The 27332-nt window shown below is 51.4% G+C and overlaps 1 protein-coding gene and 1 long non-coding RNA gene across 3 annotated transcripts in view; one reads left to right on the top strand and one right to left on the bottom strand.

Moving 5' to 3' along the window:
• The first annotated feature begins 8753 nt into the window (after positions 1 to 8753).
• Positions 8754 to 27332, top strand: part of LHX4 (LIM homeobox 4) — a 63984-nt gene continuing 45405 nt past the window's right edge. Inside the window, exons 1-2 of one of the 2 annotated variants that reach the window (XM_055582857.1) lie at positions 8754 to 9646; positions 11560 to 11644. In XM_055582857.1, coding sequence (XP_055438832.1) covers positions 9446 to 9646; positions 11560 to 11644 — 286 coding nt within the window. In that variant the 5' untranslated portion in view covers positions 8754 to 9445. Of the gene's footprint in view, positions 9647 to 11559; positions 11645 to 27195; positions 27330 to 27332 lie in introns of those variants that run through there. The other variant, XM_055582859.1, reaches the window with a different exon arrangement.
• On the bottom strand, positions 23961 to 27306 carry LOC129653298 (uncharacterized). The gene is made up of 2 exons (XR_008715043.1): positions 27169 to 27306; positions 23961 to 25830 (listed from the first exon to the last, which is right to left on the bottom strand). It is a non-coding gene; the product is annotated as an uncharacterized LOC129653298 (long non-coding RNA).

Below are 27332 nucleotides of genomic sequence, written 5' to 3' on the forward strand. Positions count from 1 at the left end.
AGGATTTCTACCAGCTGGCCCTTACGGCTCCAGTGACCATATTTTCTAAAACCAAGCTCTGCCATTCAGAATTAGAACTAGGCTGAAAAAGCTGACTCTGCGACTACCCCTGGTGCCCGAGGCAGGGGGTAGGGCCTCACTTGGGGCCACAGGGGGCCCTGGTGGTGGTTGTGGGTCTCTGTCCTCACCTTGGCCCCTGGCAGACGGCCCGAGCAGCTTTCCACCCTGTCCCAGTCCCTCTGATTGATACACAGGGGTGGGCCTCCTGAGCAGGACTGCTGCCTTTCACCTTGATTTCCCCAGGGCTCTCAGCAGCATCAGCATCGATAAACTGGCTTCGCCCACCAGCTGGTCCCCTCCCCCACCCGGGCTGCCAGCCTGGAAGCCGGGGCTTCTGTGATTTGAGCACCGCCCGCCTGTCCTTCCAAGTTGCTTTCTGTACCTTAGGAGAGCTCCCCTGCAGGAGAGGGTCCTGAGGGGACCCCTGCAAAATAAAGGGTCCTCGTTCCAGGGCCTGACAAACTCACCTCTGCCTGGGATGTTCCATACTGACTTCAGAAACGATTTCCTAGAGGAGGGCCGGCTGTACTGGGTGTTGAAAGATGAGTGGGTGTTCCCAAGGAAAGTGAGGAGGAAAAAGGACATCGCAGGCAGAGAGAGCACATGCCAATTCCAACAAAGGAAAATCACAAATACAAGACATTCTAAGCAAAAAGCTTTAAAAGACATTTGAGAATTTTTTTTTTTTTCCAATGCTGCACTGGGCTAGAAGCTGGGGATAAACAGGAGAGAGACATGGTGTTATGGAGCTCATGCTCTAGAGGAAAAGACAAACAGGTGAGGGAAAAATAAAGATTGTGATAAGTGCTCTGCAGTATAGAGAACGGGAGGTAGGTGGGGAGGCTTCTCTGAGAACTGAAGGAAGGAAAACCCAGAAGGGATTCTACGGGCAGGGGTGGAGGGACTGCTCCATTCAGAAGCCACCCCTGGGCTGTGGAGGTCCCAGAGAGGTGGCCCACCTCTCCCCTGGGTCCTCCCCGTAGCCTTGGCACAGGCTGTTCATGGCAGAGGCCGATGTCGCCTCCCCAAGCCCTGGTCTCGGCCCTAGAGGACAGCGTGCTTATGGGTGGGGTGTGATGGCCTCCAGAGGGTCCTGGAGTGCACAGGGCTCAGTCCCTCTGCTCACCCTCTCTGCCCCTTCCCTCTAGGTGTCATCTGTGCCTATGCAGGGCTGGGATGGGGAGGAGGGGGCCTGGCCAGCACCAGTCATGGGTACCAGACAGGGAGGAAGAAGTCTAGAAGTCACCAGATGAAGAGAAGGTAAGGGGCCCTCTGTCAACAGGAGGGGTAAAGTTAAGAGCGACAGTCATGGGGTCATTGGCCTTGGGCGTGTTGAGGAAGACTCCACAAGCATCTGCTTCGATTCTAGGGTGAGCGCCACCTGTCAGGGCTGGCAAGTTGCCAGGTGCTTCTTCGGCAAGACTTGCTCATCTCTACACAGAGACAGCAAAAGGCGCTTCCTTGGGGGTGGCCGGACTCTCTGGGAGGAAAGTGGGCCCCAGGGCTGCCTGTTAATCCCCTGCCTCCACCATCACGTTGGGGCCTCCTGCCCTCACCAGGGTCTTCCTGGGAGCCTCTGCCACCTCAGAATCAGAGCTTGTGGTCTGAGGGGAACAGAATCTCGTCTGTCTCGAATCTGCTCTACCCTGTCCGCATCATGTTTGCAAACCTCAGCCCTTCCAACGGTCACAGAGTTTAGCACATGATGTTAAGAATACTGATCATTTGAGGGAAACTCAGCTGAGATCCCATTTTTGCACCATACATTGAAATAAATCCCAGTGATGAAAAAACTAACACCTAGGGAAATATAGCCGAATAGTGTTTTTGTTAGCATAAGAGCAATGGAAAAAATAAGTGATAGTTTGATCTACTTGATAACACCAATTTTAAAAAATACAGTTTAAAATAAAATCAAGCTACATATGTAAAGAACTGGGAAATATGTGCAATAACAGTTACAAAGGGATATGTCTATTATGATACATGGCAACTGGAGAAAGATCAGTTTGTAAGTATTGACATAAGATGTCCAAGGATACATTTCTGTAAACATAAATATGACTATTTATTACTATCTTCATTAATATGTATACATATTTAACAACATAATTATTAAATATAATTTAATGTAAATTATTAAATGTCATATATCCATATATATTAATAATGTAATTTATAACATTGTTACATATATGTGTTAATGTTTAGAAAAAGTCTAGGAGAATATACACCCAAGCTATAATCAGTACAGTTATATCTAGAAAGTGAGGTTGGGTGGACTTAAAACAGGGTTGGGACTAGAGTGAGCAAGGTTGGTATATAGGGTGCAAAATTTAAGTGAAGTGAAGTGAAGTCGCTCAGTCGTGTCCGACTCTTTGCGACCACATGGACTGTAGCCTATCAGGCTCCTTCATCCATGGGATTTTCCAGGCAAGAGTGCTGGAGTGGATTGCCATTTCCTTCTCCAGGGGATCTTCCCAACCCAGGAATCGAACCCGAATCTCCCACATTGCAGGCAGACGCTTTACCGTCTGAGCCACCAGGGAGAGTGAGCAAGGGAGGTATATAGGGTGCAAAATTTAAGGAGACATTTATCTACAGGGTCCCAGTAGGGCAGGTCAGCCTCTGAGAGTGAGTGCCTCCTTAAATTTGGTGCACAAGTGCCTCCATGGCATCACTCTAGCTCTGGCTCTGACTTAAATACTTAAGTTTGTTTTTGAATTTTTGCAATAAAGATTTTTGAAAAGAAAAAATAGCAAGGAAAAGAAATAGAACTAAAGGATCTTCAAGATCTATCATAAATAAGAAAAGCATTAAAGCCCTATTAAAAATAATGAACCAAAGTATTAAAACCAAAAGAGAGATGCTCCTTCTATCTATCCTGTTGGCAAAAATGGAAGGGAAAAAAAAAAGATAGTGGTAGCTAGAGTGGGAGGAAATGAGATGCCTCTGTTATCTATTGCTGTGTAACAAACCACTCCAAAGCTTAGCAGTTTGAAACAGTAACAGTCATTCATTTTGATCATGTATGGGCACCTTGAACAGAGTTCAGCTGAAAACTGGCTCATCTCTGCTCCATGCAGTATATCTGAGTGTGGTCCATCCGGCAAGTTGAGGCTGGCTGTCCCCCGGAAGCTCAGCTAGACAGTGGGCGGGAGGCCTCTGTTCCTCTCCACATGGAACTCTCCGCAGGCTTCTTGGGCTTCCTCACAGCATAGTAGCTGATCTCCAAGAGCAGCCATCCAAAGAGAATAAAGTGGGGGTGCATGGCAGTTTTTTGTGCTGGCCTCAAAAGTCAAATAGCATTACTTTTGTCATTCATTGTTGGTTGAGGCAGATTTAAAGGCTTACCTGTGATGCAGCTACAAAGGCCTTCCCTGGTTCAAGAAGAGGATTCCACCCTTTGATGGGGCAGTGATAAAGTTCTGGAAACTATATGAGATGGAAGAGATTGTTGAGGTCACCTTCATACAATCTGCTTCAGAGCACTCTCAAACACTGATAGTGGTATTATGAACTGATATAAATTTTGGGAAATGTGTAATTTTTAATGTAACTGGTAATAAGTTTTAAAAGCTTTAAGAAAATATGTAACCTTTGATCCAACAATTCTACTTTTAGAATTTATCCTGGGAAAGTAATTGAGGATACGTACTAAGATTTGCTATATAATGATTATTTATAATACCAAAATAACATAGACCTACAGTCTAAGTTAGGAAATTGATTCAATTCTGGTACATCATTACAATGAAATACAACACAGCCAACAGAAATGATTTGAATGTGTACTTTTTAGCCTGAATATATTTCCACATCATATTGGTAAGTGAACACATGAAGTTGCAACAATAGTAGGATCTTATTTTTTAAAAAAGAAGCACACATATACTTATGGATACCGGATGTAGGCCTGGGATACATGCCCCAGAAAACTAGTGGTTAAACAGTCAGTGGTGGAATCATAGGTATTTGTTTCTCTTTTGACCTATCTGTATTTTCTTATTTGCATTAAATAAATATGTATTACTTGTACAGTTGAAAACACTTTTAACAGGCCAAGAATATGAACTGTCAATTCATAAAAGAAGAAATACAAAGATCAAAAAATATATGAAACAATTTTTCAGTAATAAAGGAAGTGAGAGATTAATGTAGTATCTTTTCTATACATCATGCAACGATAAAACCTGATCCTGGAAAGGTGATAATGTATGTTGGAAGAATATTTCTGAAAAAAAAAAATCCATCTTAAAAATGTTTATACCCTTTGATTCAGTAATTAAACTGCTCAAAATGTATCCTAAGGAAATAATCAGAGATACTGACCAAAACCTGGAACCTACCTACATGTTCACCATCAGAAGACTTGCCCCCACCGGGCAACTGGGTTTCCCAGAGCTGTGGTTCCCACCTCTTCCTTTTGCATTCCCTGTTTGGAGGCCAAGAGGCAGTTACCATTTATCATCACATTTGCACTGCTGATTTAGAAGAGGGCAATACTTCTCCACATCCGTCTCTCTAACTCCACAAGGCACATTTCAAGGAAAATGAAGAGAGCATTATCTGTGAAGAATGTTCCTACATATTTGATACTCAGCAGAGCATATGTCCATTTTAAAACGGAGCTAGCTTACTGTATTTCGGACCTCAGATGCCTGCCCTGTAGGCATTTGAGTTGTGATCTGACTTTAGACTCAGCTGAGATCTCACTCCATCAGGAAAGCCCTCTGAGCCCCTCAATCCTGAGTCAGGCATGCCCACCCATGAGAGCACATGCCACCCAGCAGCATGGTCTCCTGGCTGTGGCCTCCTCTCCCATCTCCTCTGAGCTCCATGAGGACAGTCTTCCCCTCTTCCACTGCAGTGCCAGGACTTAACACAGTGCCTGGCCCATCACAGGTGGCCAGATGGCTTCTGAATCAATGGGCCTATATCCTGGGATCTGCATCTCTCAGAGCATGTTGTTCCTTTGTATTCCCCTTTCCGTGCCACTCAGTGCTTTGAGCCTCAAAGATGCTTAGGATAGTGTCAGGATGAGTGGAAAACAAGACTCTAGTACATTATTAAGGCTGGTGTGCTGTGCTCAGTTGCTAAGTTGTGTCCAACTCTTGGTCTTCCCTGGTGGCTCAGTGGTAAAGAATCTGCCTGCAATGAGGAGACCTAGATATTATCCTTGGTTCAGGAAGATCCCCTGAAGAAGGAAATGGCAACCCACTCCAATATGAGTGGGTTCTCCAATGGAGAATCCCATTGGACAGAGGAGCCTGGTGGGCCACAGTCCATAGGTTCAGAAAGAGTTGGACACAACTGAAGGGACTGAGCACGCATACACACACACGTCCAACTCTTGTGACCCCATGGACTGTAGCCCGCCAGGCTCCTCTGGCCATGGGATTCTCTAGGCAAGGATACTGGAGTGGATTGCCAATTCCTTCTCCAGGGCATCTTCCTGACCCAGGGATTGGACCCACATCTCCCATGTCTCCTGCACTGGTAGGCGAGTTCTTTCCTGCAGAGCCACATGAGGAGGTTGCCCACTGTGGTAAAAGGATATTTTAGAGTCAAGAGACCTGGGTTCAAATCCTCCTGCTGCTTCTCACCAGCCATATAACCTTGGCAAGTGCTTCTCTGAGCCTGAGTTTCTTCATCTGTAAAGAAGGTAGCACAGGGCTAAAAGTGTATGTGACAGGGCTTGGCACGTCATAGGTGTTCAGACATAGTCCAATGATCAATACCATCAGCCTTCCCTCCTAATCACAGCAGACTAGGGATTGGGAAGGGGGTGGACTCTAGAGACCCAAGCAACAAAGGAAAACCAGGTAGCCGACACCCGTGGCTGCTGGAAGCATCGGGCCCTGGGTGTTGGAACTGGCCTGGAGGCCTGGCCGCTCCCTCTGGCTGTGAAACAGCAGTGCCAGGGCCTGGCTACCACAGCGACTCAGGGTCATTCCTCCAAGACAGGAAACTCCGTGTTGTCAAAGTCTTCTCTCAGAGGCCAGTCTCATTCATGGCCAACCACAGGTCAGACCACAGGCAGTAGCCTGAACCGTGGGTGGTAAAATGGACAAATTACCCTGACGAGTTCCAATTTCCACTCTCCAGGAGCAATTCCCCACAGGCTGGTTGCAGAGCAGCAAGTGTGAAACGTGGCCTTCATGGTGGATTACCCGCGTAAAGGAAGCTGTCACCTCCAGGCATCAGGGAGAGCCTGGGGCTAATTCTGCTGCTTCCTGGGAGAATTCCTCTCTGTGTGCAGCCTGTGGCCTGAGCAACCCTTCCTGTCACGGCTGCCCTGTTTCTGTGACGGAAAAGACTGAATCCATGCCGCGCGCGCGCGCGTGTGTGTGAGCAGGCCACGGCCACACATGCTGCAGACTGGGAAACACATCCGGCCCTCTTCTAGAAAGCTTTGGGCGGGTGTCTCCTGAAGGGCAGTGACATTCATAGCTAATAGGTATGCGGTGCCCTGCCCTCCAGAGCTGGAGTTCTAGAAGCTGAGGCCCATTATAAGTTCACTGTAAAGGGTTTCATTATAACTCGGCCCTGGGATGGCTGAGGTGCCCAGGAGCCCTGAGAAGTCCCCTCCTCTTCAGGAGGAACAGAGGTTCACAGAAAAGTTAGCATGAGGGGGCAGGGGTAGGGGAAAGAGGGGGAGCCCCAAGAGTGAGTAGGTGGGACGTGGCCTAAGCAGGAGTCTGAAGGAACAGTCTGTTGGTTGCAGCTTGATCCTGCAGACAGCAGGGGCTGGTGGGGTGTTGCAGCAGGAGATGATACAATCTTGGGTGTTTTTTAGCAAGATGTCTCTGGTGTGAGAGGTTCAGGCCTGAGGCCCACCTTCTCAGCCAGTACATGTAAGACCTTGGTGTGGCTGCCCAGCTGTGCTCTGACCCTTGCCCACCCCGCCCCCCACCACAACTGCCTCTCTGGCCACCCTCATAAGCGCCCTCCACCCCAGGCTGGACAGTAAGACTTGTGGGCGCCCCAAGTTTCAGGACCTCTTGGAGCCTTCCTGGCCCTCCTCACATACACCCCGTAATCAGGCTCTTCCTCCCCTGACCTCTGTAGGCCAGCAACATCTTTTCCTTTCTTATTGCTCCCATCGCATTGCTAAAGACACGTGCTGACGACACGGCCTCCTCCATCAGACTTGAACTCTGGGGAGGCAGGGGCTGAATTTTTTCCATCCCTGAATCTCGTTGTTGGTCACCCCGGCTGCTCAGCGAGTGGCTGACGAATGAAAGCACAGCCTCCACTCACACTGGTAAGGAAAACGCTTTCTGACTTTGCTAGCACCCATCTTCTCTCTGTCCAGGCCAGTTCAGCTCTCTCTGCCCTGGCTGCACTCAGCACCCTAGGGAGAACAGAGATGCCAAAACAGTATTTTGTTCTCAGCAGCACTGTGAGATTTGTCCACTGATAGACTCTTCCTGGTGAGGTTTTGGTACACAGTGTCTCCAGCAGAGCTCACACACACAGGGGTCCCAAGCCCCCAAGTGCCATGCCTTCGTGAAGCTTAGTCCCAGAACTGGTGCAGGGTCGCATCTGTTGTGTTCTGTTGGTTAAAGTAAGTCACGGGACCAACCCAGATTTGAGGAGCAGAGATGCCACAAAGGCACAGGTACTAGAGATGTTCATTCGGCATCCCTTGTGTGACACACGACCACATGACCTTTTCTGACTAATATAAACCCCACAGGTATACTCCACATGTATGGTATGGTATGTGTGCACTTTAAGGATGTGGTCACATAGGTGGCAGCCATATTTTTTCTTCTAAGTGGTAGGACAGATGTTAATCAGTAATACATTTTGCAACAGGAAGAGAGTCCATCATGAACAGAACTCAAATTGGATTTTGTAGAGGTGAAAGGGCATTTTAAAGGGAGAATGAGGGAGTAGGGAGGGAAGGCTAACCGGGGCTTAGTACAGTCAGGGACGTGAGTGGCAGCTTATTTTTGAGAGCAATTCATTTTTGTGTTTTTTAGGAAATAGTCAACAATCTAAAATTCAGTTAAAAATCACAGCCCACTTTGAAAAAGCCAAGATTGAATTGTGAATTTTAGAGATCACCTCTCATCACTGTAGTTTAAATAAATGGTGAAAAAGCAAGTCACTCCAAATGGTAATTTTGTAACTATTTACAATAATTTAGGCTCTAACTATAAAGCATATGTAACACACACACTAGCAAAATTACACTTTCAACTAAACCTACTGAAAAGCAAAACTTGGTGGGAAGGGATCATCCTGGGCAGAACTACCTGGAGGTGGTCCTGGCTGCTTCTGAAGAGCCAGCCTGTGACACCTGCTGGGTCCATACAGAGACCCCCAGATGCCTGCCCCGCAGGGCCCACAGATGTAAGTCTGCAGGGCAGGCAATGGGCTAGAAGTCCCCTCAGCTGCTTCCTGCCTGAGGATCTGGTCCTGTGATGTCTGAGGTGGCCTGAAAGGGGAGCCGGGACTTGGATAGAAGGGAAGCAGCAGCATGCACCCTGGGTCTAGGGCAGCACCCTGAGGACTAGCGGGCGGGAACCCCCAGCCTCGTCCCAGCGAGCCGCGCTGACGCAGGAAACTCGTGTGGCTTTTCCTGTGTCTTGGGGTCTGGGCTGTTATCCCAGGCTTTCTTCTTCTAACTCTCATTACAGGGACCACGTGGTCCACATAATAAAGTCCAAACAGTGCCATGGGAGAGCAGGAAGTACATAAAGAGCCAGGGATGATTAGGGGTGAGAGGTAAGTGGGGCCCTGACAGCTGAGTTAGCTCGAGTCCCCAGCCGGTGACCACACTGATAACAGGCCCGGCAGCCTAACCAGGCCTGACAGGGCCACGCTGGCCACCCCGGGAGCAGCTGCTGCTGGGAGGGTGTGTTCCTCCAGGTCTCGGGCTGTAGCAGTGGATTACCTACAAACTCAGTTGCTCCTTCATCCCTTTATGTAACATACATTTCCAAAGACCCCATAATGTACAGGGTCCTACACTTGAAGCTGGAAGCATAATGGCAAACAAGACAGTTTCTTTACTGAGGGGCCTGAGGACTTCATAACAACGTTTATTATCATTTCCGAGTCTCTGTGATGCCATGGATGGTAGCCCACCAGGCTCCTCTGTCTCTGGGATTCTCCAGGCAAGCATACTGGAGGGGTGGCCGTGCCCTCCTCCAGGGGATCTTCCCAACCCAGGGATCAAACCTGCATCTCTTACATCTCCTGCATTGGTAGGCGGGTTCTTTACCACTAGCGCCACCTGGGAAGCCCTGTTAAAGGCCAAATCCTGAGCACAGTGATTTCACTTGTAATCATGAGAGGCGAGTGTTCCTCTCTCCATTTTCTTGCGGTTGAGTAACTGGCCCAAGCTCTCCAGCACGGGGGCCGCTAGTGAATGAGATCGCCTTTGGAGAGCACAGCTAGTGAGAATCCACAGTGCTCGAATGCCTTCTCAGAGCCCCCCAAGAGGATCGCCATGACCGAGTGGCTAGGACAAGGCGGGGGCACACAAGGAAGGGCAGGAATGTGTATTGTCAGGGGTGTTGTTGTCATGAAGATGCTGGAACCCCCGGAAGGACTTGCCCTCTGTTGGCAGGTATTCTAATAGGTGCAGAAGGGCTGGGGGAGGGTGTTCTCAGACAGCAGGGGTCTTGTCCACACTGGTTGGACCCTGGGGGCCTGGGAAGCCACCACAGGGAAGGTGCCAGGCCATCTGCAACACCAGCCAGCTCACAGGGCTCACTGGTACCTTCAGGGGCTAAATCCTTGCCCTGACAATCGAGCAGCAGGTAGGGGTTGGTGGGGCTTACTGGAGCCCATCACTGGGCAAGAGTAGCTTTTTCAAGACAGACCCTGGGCTGGAGGACACGGGCAGAGCAGCGCTAGGCTTCTCCCTTCCTGCCGCAACAAACAGCGTGACTATCCTGCTCACAGCCTCAAGCAGGGGACATCCTGTACCTCACACAGCACACACTTCCCTTTCTGAACACCCCGTTCCTGCCCTCCTCACAGAACACAAATTTCTTGCTACTTGGGCCAGTACAACCACCCCAGCAATATAAATACACAGTTTAACCCTTGGTGTAAAAGTCAAGCTCACTTGGGGCTGCGATTCTGTGTCCCCAGGGCCCTCGGGGGAGCCTTAGATATCTGAGTCTGCAAGAGGAGGGTCACATTCACTATTCTAACCCTGGCCATGGTCGGGGACGACGCGCCATTCACTGGTGTTCTCAGAGCTCGACGTCGCGTGCACTGGTGCTTCTCCGTGTTCAGGGAACGGTGTACTGGCTCTCCTCGTGATACATTCCAGGTGCTTTTGTTAAGCAAACGAAATCATCTTACAGCCAGAAACTGAAGGAAATCAAGTAAAACTCTTTCAGTATAAAGGAGAGGAGGCGCCGTCTCTTTAAAGGGCTTGCGGACAGCAGGATCTAGAGGCCAGTCAAGCTGGTTGAGTCAGGGCCCTATCCCACTGGTGCTAGGAAGGAGGGGGCTGGTAAGTGGGCCTCAGTCACGGGGCCTCAATCTAGGCCTTTCTGCCGGAGCTCAGATACAGTGTGACCTGTATTAACATACAACCAATAGCTAATAATAACCCTGAACATTTGTGGAACTCAGTATGAGCGTATGTTAGGCAGCACAACAGCCCCAGAGAGTACTTGTTATCATTATGCCCATTTTTACAGTTGAATTTGTTTTTACCATTTACTAGTCCATGAATGTATCATGTATCAGTGGACATATCTGTCACTTGTATTTCTCTGTATCTCCTCCCTGGTGCCAGATTCTGCCCATTCAAACCCCGCCGCCTGTCCATTCCTCACTTTTATTCCTGCCCTTTCACTCACAGGATCCCCTTCTCTTCTCCCTTCCTCTCCCTCCTCATCCTCTAGCCATCTGACCTCTGACCTCTCCCAGCCCCGCCCAGGCCTAAAACAGTCCAATCCCAGCTCTGTCCTCCCTGGCCTTGCCTGTCCTTGTTTTTGGCCTGTGTTCTAGAACAGCCAGGTGCACCCACTTAAAGAGCCTGGGGGCTGTGAGTGGTGAGGGAAGGGTCCTCCCAGGGTGAGCTGGGGAGCAGGGGTGGCTGGGCCCCCGGAGGCCACTGGCCTGGCTCCCGAGGGCGAGGGACAGAGCTCCCAGGCTCTGGGGTGGAGGTGCTGGGCCTAGCTAATCACCTAAATGGACGAAGGCTGCTGAGAGACAGGCTCTATTCCCTAATAGAATTTGCCCTCAAGTGCAATTTAATTTTCTCCGAGGCGGTCTCCAGCCCCTCTTCCCCTCCCCCAGACAGACCCTCACTTCCCCAGCTTCCAAGGGGGAGCAGAGCACCTTTTCTCGGAGAAAAGAGGAGAAGGGCCTCCCCTGGGCTCTGTCCTGATGGTCTGTCTGGCTGTCTGGCCTCCTCCTCTGGACCGGCTCGCACCCCACCGGCCACGCCCCTCCCCCAGTTCCCACCCTCGCCCGGGGTGCTGCTCCCCTCCCAGACACTCGCTGACTTTCCCCTAGAGCCGCCTGCGCTCAGCGCTCAGCGAGAACAGCCGCTCCACGCTCCAGTCCTCGCCACGAAGGCAGAGTCTTCCCCTGACCTCTGGTAAGTTCACATGCTTCGAGAATTCTTTGTCCTACTTAGTGTTGGAGGCGTGGAGGGGAGGTAGGAGGCGGGAGTGGGATACGCACAAGTGGGAGATGAGGACCCACGTGCACACTCTCAGGCCCTGGTGGAGGGGGCAGAAATACGCTCAGAGCCCTGTGGTTTGGGGCAGAGCCCAGCGCCAAGTACCCTGGGGACCTTCCCGGCCCACCACAGCCTCTTCCTCTCCCTGTGCTTTCCTTGGACTCCCAGATCTCAGACTGCAGTGCCCTGAAACCTGACTCTGGTCACTGGAAGTATTGGAAGACGTGGGCATCTGGGCTCTGAGTTGTCCTGCTGATTTCATCTTTATAACAGAAGGTGCTGGCCACCTCTTTATCTAAGAGCCCCTCAGGCTAGGACAGGGGCTCAGGGAGGTTGGTGCAGGTTCCTACCTGGCCTGTGCCCAGGGTCTTGGGCCTCTCTCCCACCCTTCCCCTATTCCCCATCTACCCCTCCCAACAGAGATGGGTGAAGCCCACAAAGAGAACCTTGGGGGAGGAAAGCTCAGGAAAGGGGCAGGACCCCCAAGATTAGCTGATGTGGCTTCAGGCGAGGCAGGAAGACTGGGGGCACAGATGGATCCCTGGATTCAGGCAATCCTGTGACCCTCCTTTTTTATCTGGTGCGCCCTGGGGAGGGAACACTAGAATTCCTTTTTCTTTGCCGTCAAAGCCTTGAAAAGAGCAAAGGGTGGGGCCGAGGATGAGGGAGAATGGATGGGTGGCGGGTCAGGGTCAGCTGCAAGGGGGAGATGGCCATTCTTCAGGCACAGCCACCTGCTCAGCCCGCCGGCTCCCTTGTGCAGCTGGGGTCACCTCACCAGAGTGCGGGGCCAGCTCCCGTGGGGCTCCACTTGTGGGCATCCTCCCTGCTCATTCACAGCAAATGCTTATAAGACCCTTATTCTGTGCCAGAAACTGTGCTGAGTTGGGAAAAAAGGGACTGCTCTGGTGTGTGTGTGTAGCACAGGCAAGTCAAAATGCCCAGGAACAGCACTGTCCAACAGCAATAGAAAAGCCAGCCACGTGAGTAATTTTAAGTTTTCTGATAGCGATGCTAATAGAAGAAAGAAGTGAAATGAATACTCGATTTTATTTAACCCCACATATCCAAAAGACTGGGCTTCCCTGATGGCTTAGTGGGTAAAGATTCTGCCTGCAATGCAGGAGATGCAGGTTTGAATCCTGGTTTGGGAAGATCCTGTGGAGAAAGAAATGGCAACCCACTCCAGTGTTCTTGCCTGAAGACTCCCATGAACAGAGGAACCTGGTGAGCTGCAGTTAAGGGAGTTGCACAGAGTCAGACACGACTGAGCAACTAAACACAACACACATCCAAAAGACCCATCATTTCTACATGTAATAAAAGTTTCTAAAATCTTAATGAGATACTTTACACTCTTTTTGGTATGAAGTCTTAGAAATGCAACATGTAATCGACATTTACAGCGTGTTTGGTTTCCGGCTGGCCACATCTTTCAGCAGCCACATGTGCTAATGGCTTCTGTATTGGGCAGCACTGCCCTAAAGCACTCATACACACCGTGGGGTCCAGGGGCCAGCAGCACTGGCATCTCTTGGCAACTTGTTAGAAATGCAGAATCTCTTGTCCCAGACTTGCTGAATCAGAATCTGTATTCAAACAAAATGCCCAGGTGATTGATGCTCATTGTAAATCCAAGGACCCTGGGTGTGTAGGGGAAGCAGGGTAGAATGAATTTTATAGAGCATTTGCTTTAGTGGCTTTTCATATTGGATCTCAACCCCTTCTCAGGGGGAATGATCTGAATATTATCACTCCTGCTAACACAGGAAAACAGAGGCTGGGAAAGTTCAACTTCTCACAGCCACAGAGCTCAGATGTAGAGTAGACCCAGGTTTATGTCTTCTATGGAATGCTTCCTTGGTGAGGTCTGGGGGAAATCCTTTACCCCTCAAAGTTCTTAGTATTTCTTCCTTGATCATCAAAAATGGCTTCAGTGGGCCTTCCCTGGTGGTCCAGTGACTGAGACTCCGTGCTACCTAAATAGGGGACCTGGTTCGATCCCTGTGCAGGGAACTAGATCCCATATTCCACAACTAAGACCCTGAGCAAACAAATAAATAAAAAACAAAAATTTTTTCAAAAAGTGGCCATAGTCACAGTATGTCTTGCTCCCTCTACTGAAGCATGTGAAAAAACAGGCCCCTTCCCAGGGAACGTGGGCTGTGAAAAGAAGAGATGATCAAGCAGTGAGAGAAGTAAACAGTGGCAGGTTCTTCGTCCTCAGACACTCACACTGGCATTTGTGGGGGACTTTCCGTGTGCCAGCCCCTGCGCCCACAGTGGAGCCCTTCTGCGACAATACCGCTGGGCGAGAACAAGCACTGTCCACGTACCAGGCAGTGAGTGGAGGCTCAGAGGGGGTCCCCCTGTAGCAGGCTGCAACACTGAGGTTCATGTGGTTCCAGGGTGGGCAGTGTCTGACCCCCCTGCCTCACGACTTCTCACACGAACCCCACCCCCACCCCAACCTTTCTCCTGTCGCCTCTGCCCACATCTAGCACATTCACATTTTTTTGGTTGTAAGTCAGTTCCTGAGAGGAAACTGCTGAGTTAAGCTCCTCCAGTAAAAACCTTTCGCCAAGATGATGACGGGGTTGTTTTATAGATTAGCCTTGACACCTGCAGCTATTTCCAAATGGAGCCAGGCAGGACTTCCACCCCTCCCCCTCCTGCTCCCCATTTACAACCTCCTCCCTAGAAGCTGAGACAACAGAGCATCAGGTTAGAGGCTCTGGGACTGGGTCCTGGTACGTAGAGCAGGCAGCCCCATCTTTCTGCGCTGTTTCCTCATTGGTAAAGTGGCCGGATTACGATTGGCCCTACCTACCTTGTGATGCTTACGTGAGAAGAGGTGTGGAAAGGCTGCTGCTGCTGCTAAGTTGCTTTAGTCGTGTCCGACTCTGTGCGACCCCAGAGACGGCAGCCCACTAGGCTCCCCCGTCCCTGGGATTCTCCAGGCAAGAACACTGGAGTGGGTTGCCATTTCCTTCTCCGGGAAAGGCTCCTAACCAACCACAAAGCACTGTGAGATGGGGGTCACTGGATCATTCTCGGATTCAGGATGCTTCTGGGTCCTGAAGACTGAAGAGGGACAAAGGGAAGGGAGACAGGGTGTCAGCTGTGTGCAACCTCTGGAGTTCAAGTTCTTTTTGTAAATGAACTTGGGTATTAGGTCAACATTAAAAACAAAGGTCAAGAGAGAAGGATTACAGGTTGTGTGGGCAGATCAGCTTCCGAAGAGAAGATACAGGATCAGGTATCTCAGTGTGCCGTAGAGAGGCTGTTTGGGAAAGCAGGCAGAAGGCACACAGCCCAGTTATTGGTGAAGACTGTGGGTCACCTTATTAACAACCACCACAGACACTTGAGTGCCTTCTGTGCGTTGAGCACTGGGTTCTGGAGTTTATATGCATTATCGCTAGTCCAACAAGCACCCTAAAATGTAGAGGGGCCATCTCCCCATTTTACAGATGAGAAGGGAAGCTAGTAAGGTTAAGTAACTTGCCCTAAGTGTCAGGTGAGCCCTGATGGTCTGACCCATTGCACCAGAGGCTCTTTTCAGGGATCCCTTCTCCCAGCCACCACCCAGCTATACCTTCCTGCCCACTTTGCTCAGTACAAAAGCTGCCTGTTTCCTTAATGGAGTGACAACTTATCATAATATAGTTAAAATTTCACCCAAGGAGTAATTTAGGTACTTTTACCTCAGCTTGTGACCTACTGTTGTGTAAAGAGTAGGTTTCTACCTCCAAGGAGGAAAGAAAACAAAAGCCCATGATCATGGGCCTCTCCCTCCCAACTAACATTTTCAGGAAAGAAGAGCTCCCAAGTTCTAGTCTTTACTTGAAAGCATTCCAAAGAGTTTCTTGTCTCTTACTTTCTCCCATAAATACCAAACAAGAAAAAGTAAAACAGGCAAAATTCTATAGAGGGGATACAATAATGAGCAGCTTCCTAGTTGCTTCAGGTGACCATCTATGATGAGAGTACTACCATTATTTAGCCACTGAGAAGGCAAAGTAAGGGACCTGCCAAAGGTTACCCCAGTTAGGATGTACACAGTTGGGATTTGAATTCAGGTACTCTGAGCCCAGAACCCAAATGTTTTCTAACCCAGGCTCTGACTCCTTCCCAGCACAAGGAAGGCAGATGCAACTGGGGAACTGAGCTGACACTATTCTACAGGTGTGCTGGGAATCATGGAGCAAGGTAATCTGTCTGCACTTGGCACTCTGGGTCATTGTCTTCCAGGGCCCACCAAGAAGCTGGCATTCAATGGCTATTTAGTGAATGTATAAATTAAGAAATAATCTAAAATATCCTAGATTTTTTATAGGAAATAAAAATCTGAGATTAGAATGAAACCAAATTCCTCAATTCATTCCCCTGCTCCCCATACACATAGGCCATGGGGTGTTATGGCTGCACAGGTGGATCTCAGAAGACTTGGCCTTGCTCGGTGATGTATCCTGTTCTACCACCAGGCTATGCCCAGGGGCCTTCAAATAAAAGTTACTTCATGGTGCTGGCAGAAATAGAGCCAGACTACCTATGACCATAACCTGGCCCCACTGCTTACTATCTATGTAGCCTTGGGCTCATCACTTGACCACTCTGTGCTGACTCAGTTTTCTCAACTGTAAAATGGGGATAATAATAGTTCCTGCCTCAGTGGATTTTTGAGGGTTAAATGAGTTAATATATACAGAACACTTAGAGTAGTGCTGGTGATATGAGTGTTAGCTATTGTCAATTTCCTTCTTCCTCTAAGGATCCCCGTGCCCTTTACTTATTCTGTTTCGCAGCTACTTACTGACTTATAATCTCATTTTGAGAGTTAGATGTCCAAGTACAGGACCATCTCTTTTCCATGTCCCTTAAATTCCTGTGTCAAGGACACAGGGCAGGTTTAAGATGAGCAACAACTGATCAGCATCCCTGGGGGGAGAGATCCCTGGAAGATTCTGGGAAGAGAAAGAGACAAATGACAAAGTGGTGGGCTCATAAAAGAGGCCTGTGACAAATGACTGGGAGGACTGGGTGGACAGATGGAAAAGAGCAAAGGCCCCTGTCCTTTTATTGGAGAACTCCTTGCGGCTCCCTGAACAAGACAGTGGCTCCCTAGGGGCCGGGCTAAGGGTTGGTCTCCCTGGTTTTCTCTGCTGGGATGAGTAATATGGACCAGGGCAGAGGGTCTGTATCAATCTAGCCCAGCAGAAAAATGAATGAAAATTGAATTCCCCAAGGAGAATTGGGGAGCTGTTATCCAGACAGAGATAAATCAAAGGATGCCACAGAGACAGGGAGAGCAGGTTTCCAACAGCAGGAGAATAATTAAGGAAACAGTTTCGAAATGCAAATGATAAAAGAGGGTTTGAGAGGAATAAGGACAAGGAGGAGATGATTGGAGATGGGGTGACAGGAGCAGAGGCAGTGAATTGTCCCTCAGCAGGAAAAGAGACGGGGCTTCAGGATTCCTGGCGTCTTGAGGGTGAACTCGCCCACCCTGTGAAGTTCCTAAAATGCAAGGGTTAGAAGACACACAAGTCTGCTGTGCCCAGTGGAAAGAGCACCAGATTGGGAGTCAAAGGCTGGATTTAATTTCCAGTTGACTCTGTAACTTATTAGCAGTGTGACCTTAGGCAAACCACTTAACTTCTCCGTTTCCTGATAGTCATACCCAAGCCCTGGCATGATGATGAAGATCAAATGAGATAAAATATGTGGAGAAACTTTGTAAAATGTAAAGTGCTAGACAAATGCAAGCTTTAATCATTTTCTTAAATTGAGTTTCTGGAGAGTCTTCTCTCAGAATTGGATCCACTGACATGTTGGGTTTGGTTCCCAGAAATGTAATATGTAAATGTCCAGAAAGTACTGGATACTCTTCCTGACTATTGACCGACTGCCCTGACAGAACTTTAAACCTGGGAAAGCCACATGGCCACCAGCCATGAGTGGTGGCTGGTACCCACCCTCCTGCTGGGTATAGCTGAAAGGCACAGGTCTGAGGAGGCTCTGAGAACCGTTGCTCCTGGGCTCCTGGGACGTCACCTGCCAGCTGTGGACAGCCTTCAGTGGGAAAAGCCCTGAGTTAGCTCAGAGGTTTAAGTCCAAACACCTGGATGGTTTTCCTGGGCTATTCCAGTAGAGACTGTTTGCTCTCTCTGGGAACCAGTCCTTCTTCCATTCTGTGGGGGGGTTAGGGCGGGGAGACTAGCTTAGCCCATTATCCTCGGTGTTTTCACCCTCCAATGCCACTTATGAAATTGTTGTGAATAATAGATGGAATTACACAGGTAGAAGCTCTTACCTTGGTGCCGGGCACAGTTTTACACTTTCAGTAAATATTGGTTATTATTATTACCACCATAGGTTATTATGTTGATGTTATTATTGTTGCTATCTGTAGTGGCAGGCACTAAAAGGTACATTTAAGGGAAGCTTTTTCTTTTTTAAACTGGAGATTCATTATTAAATGGGAAAGGTAAGGGCCCAGGAGGAAACTGAAATACCTTGGCAGATGTAGGTGTTAGCGGAAGACCTCAGGGAATGGGATTCAGCTCATACCAGGAGACAAATACCTCTAGAGAAGTATAGGAATGCAAAAAGGGTATTTATTAGTGGAGCTGCTTTGTGGGTACCTATGGGGACACAGAGGGATGTTGGAGGAACTGCTGCTCACAAGTCAAGAATTGACAGCAGAATGGGTCTCCCAGGGCTCTTCTGCCATTGGGTAGAGTTGAAAGTGGCATCCCCTAAACCAGCCCTGGGCACAGGAGAGTCCCCACCACAGTAATGCTGCCCCAAACCCAGTGACAGGCTAATGACATGCATTGAGAAGAGGGCAGGACCCAGGCAGGTTCATTCAAGGGGAGCAGGAGCGCAGAGAGCATTTTAAAAATATAATATTAAATCATAGAAGTAATTATGCATATGCTTCACATTTCACTGCAGATAAATATTTTATCTTTCACTAATATTACTGAAAACATATATCAACTTTACAGGAAATCTGGAAAAGAAAAAATTCCGTAAAACACATCTCCCTAATATACTTTTTTTCTGTAATACACATCTGAATAGCATTCTGATATATTTTCTTCCAGTTTTTCCCCAAAGTTTTTGAAAAACAATTTCCATTAGTTTTTTTCTGCTTTATAAAATAGTGTGTTCATTGAGGAAACTGAAAAGAGCAAAAAGAAGAAAATAAAAATTGTACAGATAACCACTTTCGTATTTTAGCATATATTTCTATCTATGCTTGTTTAAAAAATATCCTAAAGTCCATACTGCTTCACATTCTTATTTTTCCCTCACCTCCTAATAAATCTGGAACACTTTTCTACATTATTAAATATCCTGTTGTATTTTCAAATGACTATAATATTCCATTTATATACTCTAATAATCCCCTATTGTTGGATATGTAGGTTATCCTCTTTAACTGTTATAAACATATATCATTATAGATATTATTCTTGATTATTTTGTGTGGACAGATTTTCATATGGATGAGGTCAAATCCATCACACTGTTAGGCTATAAAAGATATTGTCAAAATGCCCTCAGAAGACATTGTTCCTTTTTCATACCCACCAGGAAACTGTTTTCTAATTTTCCCACACACCCTAGCCAACAATGGGATTACCACTGCTTTTATCTTTGACAAATATTTTTACATACTTATACAATATTGCATCCTGCTTTAAAAATTTTTAGTATTTCACAAGCATTTCCATGTTGCTAGGTTTCATAGTTACTTTCAATAATTGTATAACATTATTTTTCTTTTATTGAATATTTAGGTTGTTTAAGCATCTTCTTGTCTGAAACTTTTTTCAGATTTTATTATTTCCGTAGAATAGACACTCAAAAGTGGAAAGACATGAGCTAAAGAGTATGAATAGTTTATGGACTTGATACATATTGCCCAATTGCTTTTCAAACGAATTTAAGAGCTTATAAACACCTTAGCAATGTTTGTGAAACAGTCTCCAAGTACCTTCAACAGCAGTGAATTCTCCGATTCCTCCTCCCCTTTTTCACTGAACAGACAGAAAGAGGTATATGTACAAGATGTTTTGTTTTGCTTTTCTTTAATTCTTAATGAGGCTGGCATTTCCTCGTGATTGTTTGCTGGCAAAAGTTTTCGTAGAAAACATTTTGGTAAACACTGAGAATGTCACCTGGTTCTTGGCTTCTTGGGCACTGGAATTGCCTCCCAGGTAGGCAGGGCAAGAGACGATACCAACCCAGCACCAGGACACACAGAAGTCACTGTGACTTCATTGAAAACAAATTCTAAGCGTTGACAGCCATGCCAGGCTCGCCCACTGTCATGCTTGTCCCTCACCAGTCCTGGTATCCCCTCTTTGTGAACAATCCCCTCTTTGGAGAAAAGGCTGGATGGTTGGAGAGAGAGCACCCAGTTCCCCTTCCCATCAGAGCCAGACCCCACTAAGCAGGGACCACACATCTGTCTATGTGTGGAACGAAATTCAGGGTGGCGGTGTTGCGAGGGCTGGGATCCGGAGAGTTGCCTATTAGGATAGGATCCTAGGATCCGGAGAGGGTCCTATTGCAGGGGGATGGGCTTCTCGCGCCTGCAGTCAGGCGGCGTCGAGAATCTGATGAAGCACTCGGCGGAGACCCGTCCCATCGATGGGCCTTGTGTTTTATTTCCTCCAGGACCTCGCGCGAAGAATTGGTATTTGTGTGCGTCTTGTAAATACCATGAGCCACACGCGCGCCTTCGCTCGTTAGCCCCGGCGGTGGGTGTGCGCGCTGCCGCCCCGCACGCACGAGGTGGGGAATTGTTCAAAACACCCGCGGTTGCAGTGGGTGAGGCAGGGCGGTCTCGAAGGACTGAGGGCAGGACGAGCGGGTCGGACGCAGGCAGAGCGGCCGGGACGGGGCGGCGGCGGACCGAGGAGTCCACTGGGAGCCGCAGGCCGCGGTGTGCGGGGGCGCGCACCGGGGGCCCGCGCCCCGCTACCTCCGCGCGCAGTCCCTGGCGGCCCTCCACCACCGGCCGCCGCCCGCTGCGTGACTCGCGCGCTCCGGGTTGAGTACGGGCTGTCCCTGGCCCGGCCTCAGCCAGACGCGGGGGAGAGACAGCAAGGGCTGGGAAGCGCCGGCGGGAAAGGAGTTGGCCGGAGGAGAAGAGGAGGCCGAGGACGAGGAGGATGGAGTCATCTAGTTATGGAGCGCGCTCGATCATCAGGCCGGGAGAAGCCCGGGACCGAGAGCGCGCGACGGAAGACCCCCGCCGAGCGGCCCGGCCTCTGGAGCGCCTGCCCCGCCCTTTGGTTCGAACGGAGGAGCGGAGAGGACACCAGCCGCCCGCTGGGGCCGGGACCCCCTCCCCCTCGGGGGAGCCCACGGAACCCTCGAAGGCCCGGACACCGCCGTCCGGGACACCTGCTGCCGCGGCCGAGCTAACCGCAGTATTTATACCCGGGGCGCGAGCGCGCACCGCGGGCAGCGGGTGGGGGAAGGCCCGTGAGGCCCCGCCCCGCTCCATGCAGTCCCGCCCTCCTGCCTGGCCGGCCTCCCTCGGGGCGCTGGGACCCCCACTCCGGCCTGGGTCCGCCGCTTGCTGCCCGGTGGGGGGCTTGGCTGAAGGGCGGGCCTGCCTGCGGAAAGCGACGTCACGGCCGTTCCTGCAGTGTGAATGAATCAAAATGCCTGGGTGACCGCGGCCTCCCCGGCGGCCGGCACGCCAAGGGTGGAGGGGGAGGGGGAGGGAAGCGGGCGGGGGAGGGAGGAGGGGGAAAAAAAAGCCAGAGCTGCAGCAACAGCGTCTCCTCAACCCTGGATGTGCACCAACCCGGGAGAGGGAGATCAAAGGGATTTGAAACAGACCGGGGACTGGCAGGGGGAGGGGGCCAGGCAGCCTGTGGAATCCTGCTGGAGAAACGGAGGGTCCGCTTCCACCGTGACTTCGGCGGTCTGGTTGGGTGTTTTTTTATTATTATTATTTTCCAATTTCTGAATCCAGCTTGAGCGAGAGATCTCCGTAGACTGCGACTCGCTGGCTCTCGCTCGGAGATGATGCAGAGCGCAGCTGTCCCCGCGGAGGGGGCTGTCAAGGGGCTCCCGGAGATGCTTGGTGTGCCGATGCAACGTAAGACACCCCCCTTTCTCGCTGATTTAATTTGGTAGCCAGACAGCCAGCAGCTTGGGCCGGTTTGGGGCGGGCCGGACGCTGCGCGTAGCCTGGACCGGAGGGGACGGGCGGGGCGAGGGGCCGACGGCCGGGGCGCAGAGGCGGTCGCAGGTCAGGGGCACCGGGCAGAGTGCGTGTGAAGGGTCTGGCCCTCGGCCCTGGGGGCCGAAAGTGAACGCCTCCGGGATAGTGCTCGAGGCGAACCGAGGGATACCGAACCCCGCATCCCCAGCCCGTGGCTTTTCTAGGAGCGTTGGGGAGAGTGCTGTTTGGGGACGCCAGGGGAACAGGCTGCAAGCCAGGCCAGAGCCCTGGGGTGGTCCCCCCAAATCACTCCCCCGGGGGGGCGGGGAGGGCTAAAGTCAAAGCTCGCGGTATCGCTAGTGCAACTTCACCCCAGCTGGCGGAAAGTTGGAGAGCGCGTCCCCCGCCCCCGGGGCTGGCGGCACAGAAGCCCAGGCCCACTCTCTGTCCCCGCGCGCAGGGCGTGCGCGCCTGGTGCGTCCCCAGCCACTGCTGCCCGCAGCGCCCGCCGCCTGCGCCGCCGAGACTGCCAGCTCCCAGTGAGGAAATCCACTCGCCATATTCTAGCAAGCCGAGGAATGAAGGGAGGGGGAGCACTAGGACGAAGTTCTGAACTCGGGGTACATCCTTGGCGCACAAGAGGGCAGGTTTCGGGATGGCTTGGATTCGGAAGGGAAGAGATTAGAGCGTAAGGGCGCTTTGCTCGCCCGCTCGCTTGTCTTTCCTGCGCCTGAAATTAGGAAGGTGGCCGAAGCTCAGAGCCTGTTTATCTTCAGGTGTGTGTGTGTGAGAGTACGTGTGTGCGCGCGCGCGCAGGGATTTTCCAGGTGGGAATCTGTTTCAGACCCTCACTCGCGAAGGGTGAATCTTCGGTGGAAAATCTGTGCAGAGGCCAGAGCAGGTCCCGTGGCGTCGCGCGCGCGTGGCGGGCGCCGCGCGAGCCCTGCCCCGCGGGCTCTCAGGTTCCGTGGAACGCCCCTGGACTTGGGAGAGAGAAGGGCTTCCTCCCTCTAGTAGCCGAGGGGTTTCCGCCTGCGACTTCTTCAATGGAGCGGTAGCTACATCCTTGAGGTTTAAGTAAGGGCCGGCTCATCCACGGATGGTACCTACCTACGAACTAGGGTGCACGAGCGCGCCCTCCTGCGCCCCGGCTCTCCATGACAAGGTTTCTGCCCCAGCAATACCTCAAAGGCAGGCTGGCGAGTGTTCCCCGACTCCGCGACTTCCTAAGAAGTTTGTGAGAAGGGACTAGAAGAGGATAGCTTTATTCAAGTTATTTAGGTTGTTCCTTGACTATCTTACAGTTATCTTTTGTGTCTTTTTCGGTCAGTTATTGACAGTTCTAAGTCTGCGCTGTGCCTTCGGGAGTTTACTGCTAAGATGTGTCTGTAGAAGGTGTTGGGGGCTCACTGAGTCCTTACTCCCCTCATCCACCAAGGGCGGGGAGGGAGGGGGTTGTCAGCCCCTCGCACACACACTCACAAACCCTGTCAAATGTGCTCCGGCTTAAGCTGATTGTCACTCTGTGCAAGTGAGGGAGGGGAGTGTGAGAGTGGACGAAGGTGTGTGTTTCTCGGGTCCCTTTACTGTAATTTAATAGTTGCGGTCCATAGGTGGCCTGTGTTAGGACTGCAACATAACACAGTGGGTTTCGCTCTGACAGCCTTTCTTTGGATGCCTCGCACACACTCTCAGATGGTCTCACTTTTTGTTTTTCTTACTCAGAGACAAGTTTGATTCCATCATCAGGAACTCGATTTCCTAAAATGCCTAGAACTCACCCTCAGAGCGACAGTTCGCCAGGGCTCAGCATCTGGGTTCAAAGTGTGGAAAACTTAAGGAGGTAGAGAAGGGGACTCGCATTCCAGGGTGGTCCAGCAAGGCAAGGCTGAACCCGGAGAGTGTGGTCTGTCCTTCCTTTTGTCTTGCCCTGGTTCTGTGGCCTGGGTTGGAGGCGGCACTGGCCAAAATTGAGGGCACCAATCCCTTTGGGGATTGGGATCAGTTTTTTTTTTTTTTTTTTTTCTTTTGGGGATGTCTGTGGATTGTTCCCTCACCAACTGCAGCAGATCTGGCTTCTGGTATTAAGCTGCTGGTGCTGGGAACTGGGGGTGGAGGGGAGGAGGGGGGCTGGCCCCCTCTGGCATATATACCCAACCGTTCTCTTTCTTGGGATGTACGACCCAGTAGCCTAAGGAGTCCATGTAGAAGTGGACATGCCCTTGGGTCTCAGGGAGGGAGAGGGGTAATCCTGGGATGTGGGTGTTTAAACCTGGTGTGGGGGTGGGGGTGGGGAGCAGAGAATAGAAGAGCTCTCCAACAGCCGGGGTCCCTCCAACCCACCAACTGGAAGGCTTACCCATCCCCCCACCACAGCCACCTTCTGCTTCTTCACCCTGAGCCACTACAGATACAGAACAGGTCTAGAGATCCCCCCACCTCAGTGCCTCTGGTGCCCTGGCCTCTAGGGGCATTGTAGGGGTTGGAATCCAGTTTGGTTCTGCTTTGAGGGGATGGTTTAGGCGCATTCCCTTCAGGAAAACATTACCAAGTTATGTAATTATTTCTCTCTCTTGGCGGTCCTCTTCCTTACACCCTATGCGCTCTCCCATACCCCCCAACCTCTCCCCCCCCACACACACACTCGTTGCTCCTGGGTGGCCTGGTCTATGGCGCTCCCTGTCCCCCTGCTTCACCACTTGGAGGTTGCAGAGCAGGTCCCGGCCTCGCTCCCACAGCCCCTGGGTCACCCAATAAGGATGAGCCGGGCTCAGGCTTTCTTGGCTTTCTTCTTCCCTTTGAGGGGCATAGGCCTGAGCAAGAAGCTTGGAAGAATCTGGAAGGAGGAGGCTGGTAGCAATCCAAGAGCAACTTAGGGTAGAGAAATAAAACAACCCCCCCCCCCCAAAGCTTGTACTGGTTGCCTGGGCAGCGCCCCCTCCCGCCTCAGGTCAGTGTTTTCTAAGGAACTCAAACCCTGGCTCCTTGCTCTGGGTGTCGGGAATGCTCTCCTGTGCAGGAGGCAACACCCTCAGGGTCACATCCAGCACCGGGCGAGTTCGTTGTTTTGTGGGTGCGGGCGGACAGGTTCAGAAAAGGACCTTGTCCTAAGTTGATGGGTCCCAGCTACTTGGCCCACGATTTAGGGTAGCTGGTTTCTCTTGTTCCTGGCACAGCCTGTCCTGGTCTGGGTGGTCCTCGCTGCGACCCTCAGGGCTGCCAAGGTCGGAGTCCCAACAGCACCTGACCCTGCGCAGCGCTGGGTGCAGTGACCTCTCAGCCAACTCCGAACCTCTCTTCTCCCGGAATCCAGCGGTTCCAGTCCTGCTGGCCCCTCTTGCTGGCCAAGACATTTAGGAACAACGAGGGACATGGCGGGGGTGGGGGCGCGTTTTATCATCCCCTTGCCTTCAGTTTTGGCCCATCTCACAAGTAGTCTCCTAGGGCACCAGGGAAAGGAAAACGGACATCCGAGAATGTTGGCTGGAGAGCGGCCTGATCCCGCGGGAAGAAAGACTTGATTAGCCCGGTCCAGACTGGGAGTGGTGAATGGGAAGCAGGCCCAGGGCGGAGGTCACCCATCTCTTACTTGTGTCCTAAGAAAATCTATCTTGCAGCTCTCGTGAACCCGAAGCTCCCGTGAACCCCGAAGCTGTGGGCAAGGGTGTTTGGTTTTGTATTTGGTAGGATCTGGGCAAAGGACGGCTCAGGACGCCTCACTAGCCTTCTTCCCTTCCGGGTGCTCCTGCGTGGGGTGAATTCTCCCTGCCGTGGTCGGGTCCGACTCCTCGCCCCCAACCTTAAACTCTTGCAGGCTATATCTTAAGGGTGGAGTAAACGCATTTCCCGGCAGGGAGTTATCTCCAACTCTGGAAAAGCGATTTGCTCTTCTTCCCATTCCTGCCTTTTTCGTGGTTCCAAGGGAGGTAAAAAGGAAAAAGAAAAGAAAAGAAAAAAAATATATATATATATACACACAAAATACAGAGAGATTGATATTTCATCAGATTCCTATACAGATATTCAAACAGCAGCCCCCAACACCGCAAACCTCTTTCCCTGCGTCATAAAAATATAGTCCAGCGCGGGCCAACTTTTACAGGTCAGACTGGTTGGTCCCGCTGGCAGATTTGGGCCTCGCCGGTTGGGGATTCGGACCCTTCCTCCGAGAGGATCCTGCCCCCACCGTCCTGCCGGAGCTGCGCACCAGCCAGAGGGAATTTGGAGAAAGCCGGGTGAGCGCGGCCGTGCCTCGTTAGGGGCGGCGGGGTGCCGCGGCGTCCGAGGGGCTCGCTTCTCGGGCCTCCTCGGTTCCCATGCCTACACCGGAGAGGGCGGAGGGGAGCCCGCCTGGGAAGCCGCAGTCTCGGGGCGCTCAGGGAGATGAATTAACGATTTAACCCAGACAGAGAGCAGGCAGGTGGGCCAAGTGAGGGTCGAAGGTCTGCACTGAGCGGCCCCATGTCCGCGTCCCGGGGAGAAGAGAAATCCCGGCTGAGAAGAGGAGGCAGGACCTAACTCGAGTGGTTTCCTCGCTTGGCCGCGATCCATCCTCGCGGAAAAACAGAGCCTGGAGGGGCCAGGCGGGAGCGGCGTCCTCGGGTCTGGGAGCGCGACCTGGGTGACCTCGCCGCCACTGGGGCAGAGCGCCTCTGCCCCCAGGGCAGGCGCCGGCCTGGGTGGCCCGGGGGAACCGAAGATGAATTGCTTCCAAAAGCGTTTGCCTTGCACCTGCGGGCGGCGCACCGTCCGGAGCGAGCCCGCCGCGTGGCCTGGGTTTTTGAGGGCTCAGCCTGGGGGGCAGGTGCGGACAGGGCGGCCCTTCCCCGGGAGCCATCTTCGCCAGCACCGCGTCCACCCGCTCCAAGTGGAGGTCGCAGCTGCGAAGGGGGCAAAAGAGGGGCACATTCGGCACTGCGCGGCGCATTCGGCATTTCTGCGCCTTGGCCCTTTCCCTCCGTCCACCTTCCTCGTCCACCTTCCTCTTCCTAGTTTATTATCCCGATTAGTCTGGGATTGGCCAAGCCTGGAACCAGTTTCCTACTTGTTTGGAGCCGGGCAGACTTTTCTCGCCAGGAGCGCGGACGGAGCGCGGGAACTATAAACCCTCTTCTTCCGCATACCCATTTCGCACCAAGAATTTGGGAAAACCGTGTTCACCACCCCCCGCCCCGCCCCGCTGCCCCACGCGGGCGGCACAAGTCTTTCCGTGAATTTTTAACCCTTAGAAAGCGATTCTCACATTTTGGGAGCAGTTCCTTCAGCACAGAACCTGGAGGCAGCCGGCGGGTTCCTGCGCCGCGCGCCCCCTTCCCGCGTTCCCCTCTGGGCTCCTGGCCCGGCTCCCTGCGCTTAGCGGACCTGGAAGAGCGCTCGAAACGTGGCAGGCTCAAGAGAGACGAGGTC

Source organism: Bubalus kerabau, chromosome 5, assembly GCF_029407905.1.
Source record: "Bubalus kerabau isolate K-KA32 ecotype Philippines breed swamp buffalo chromosome 5, PCC_UOA_SB_1v2, whole genome shotgun sequence".
NCBI classification, from domain to species: Eukaryota; Metazoa; Chordata; class Mammalia; order Artiodactyla; family Bovidae; genus Bubalus; species Bubalus kerabau.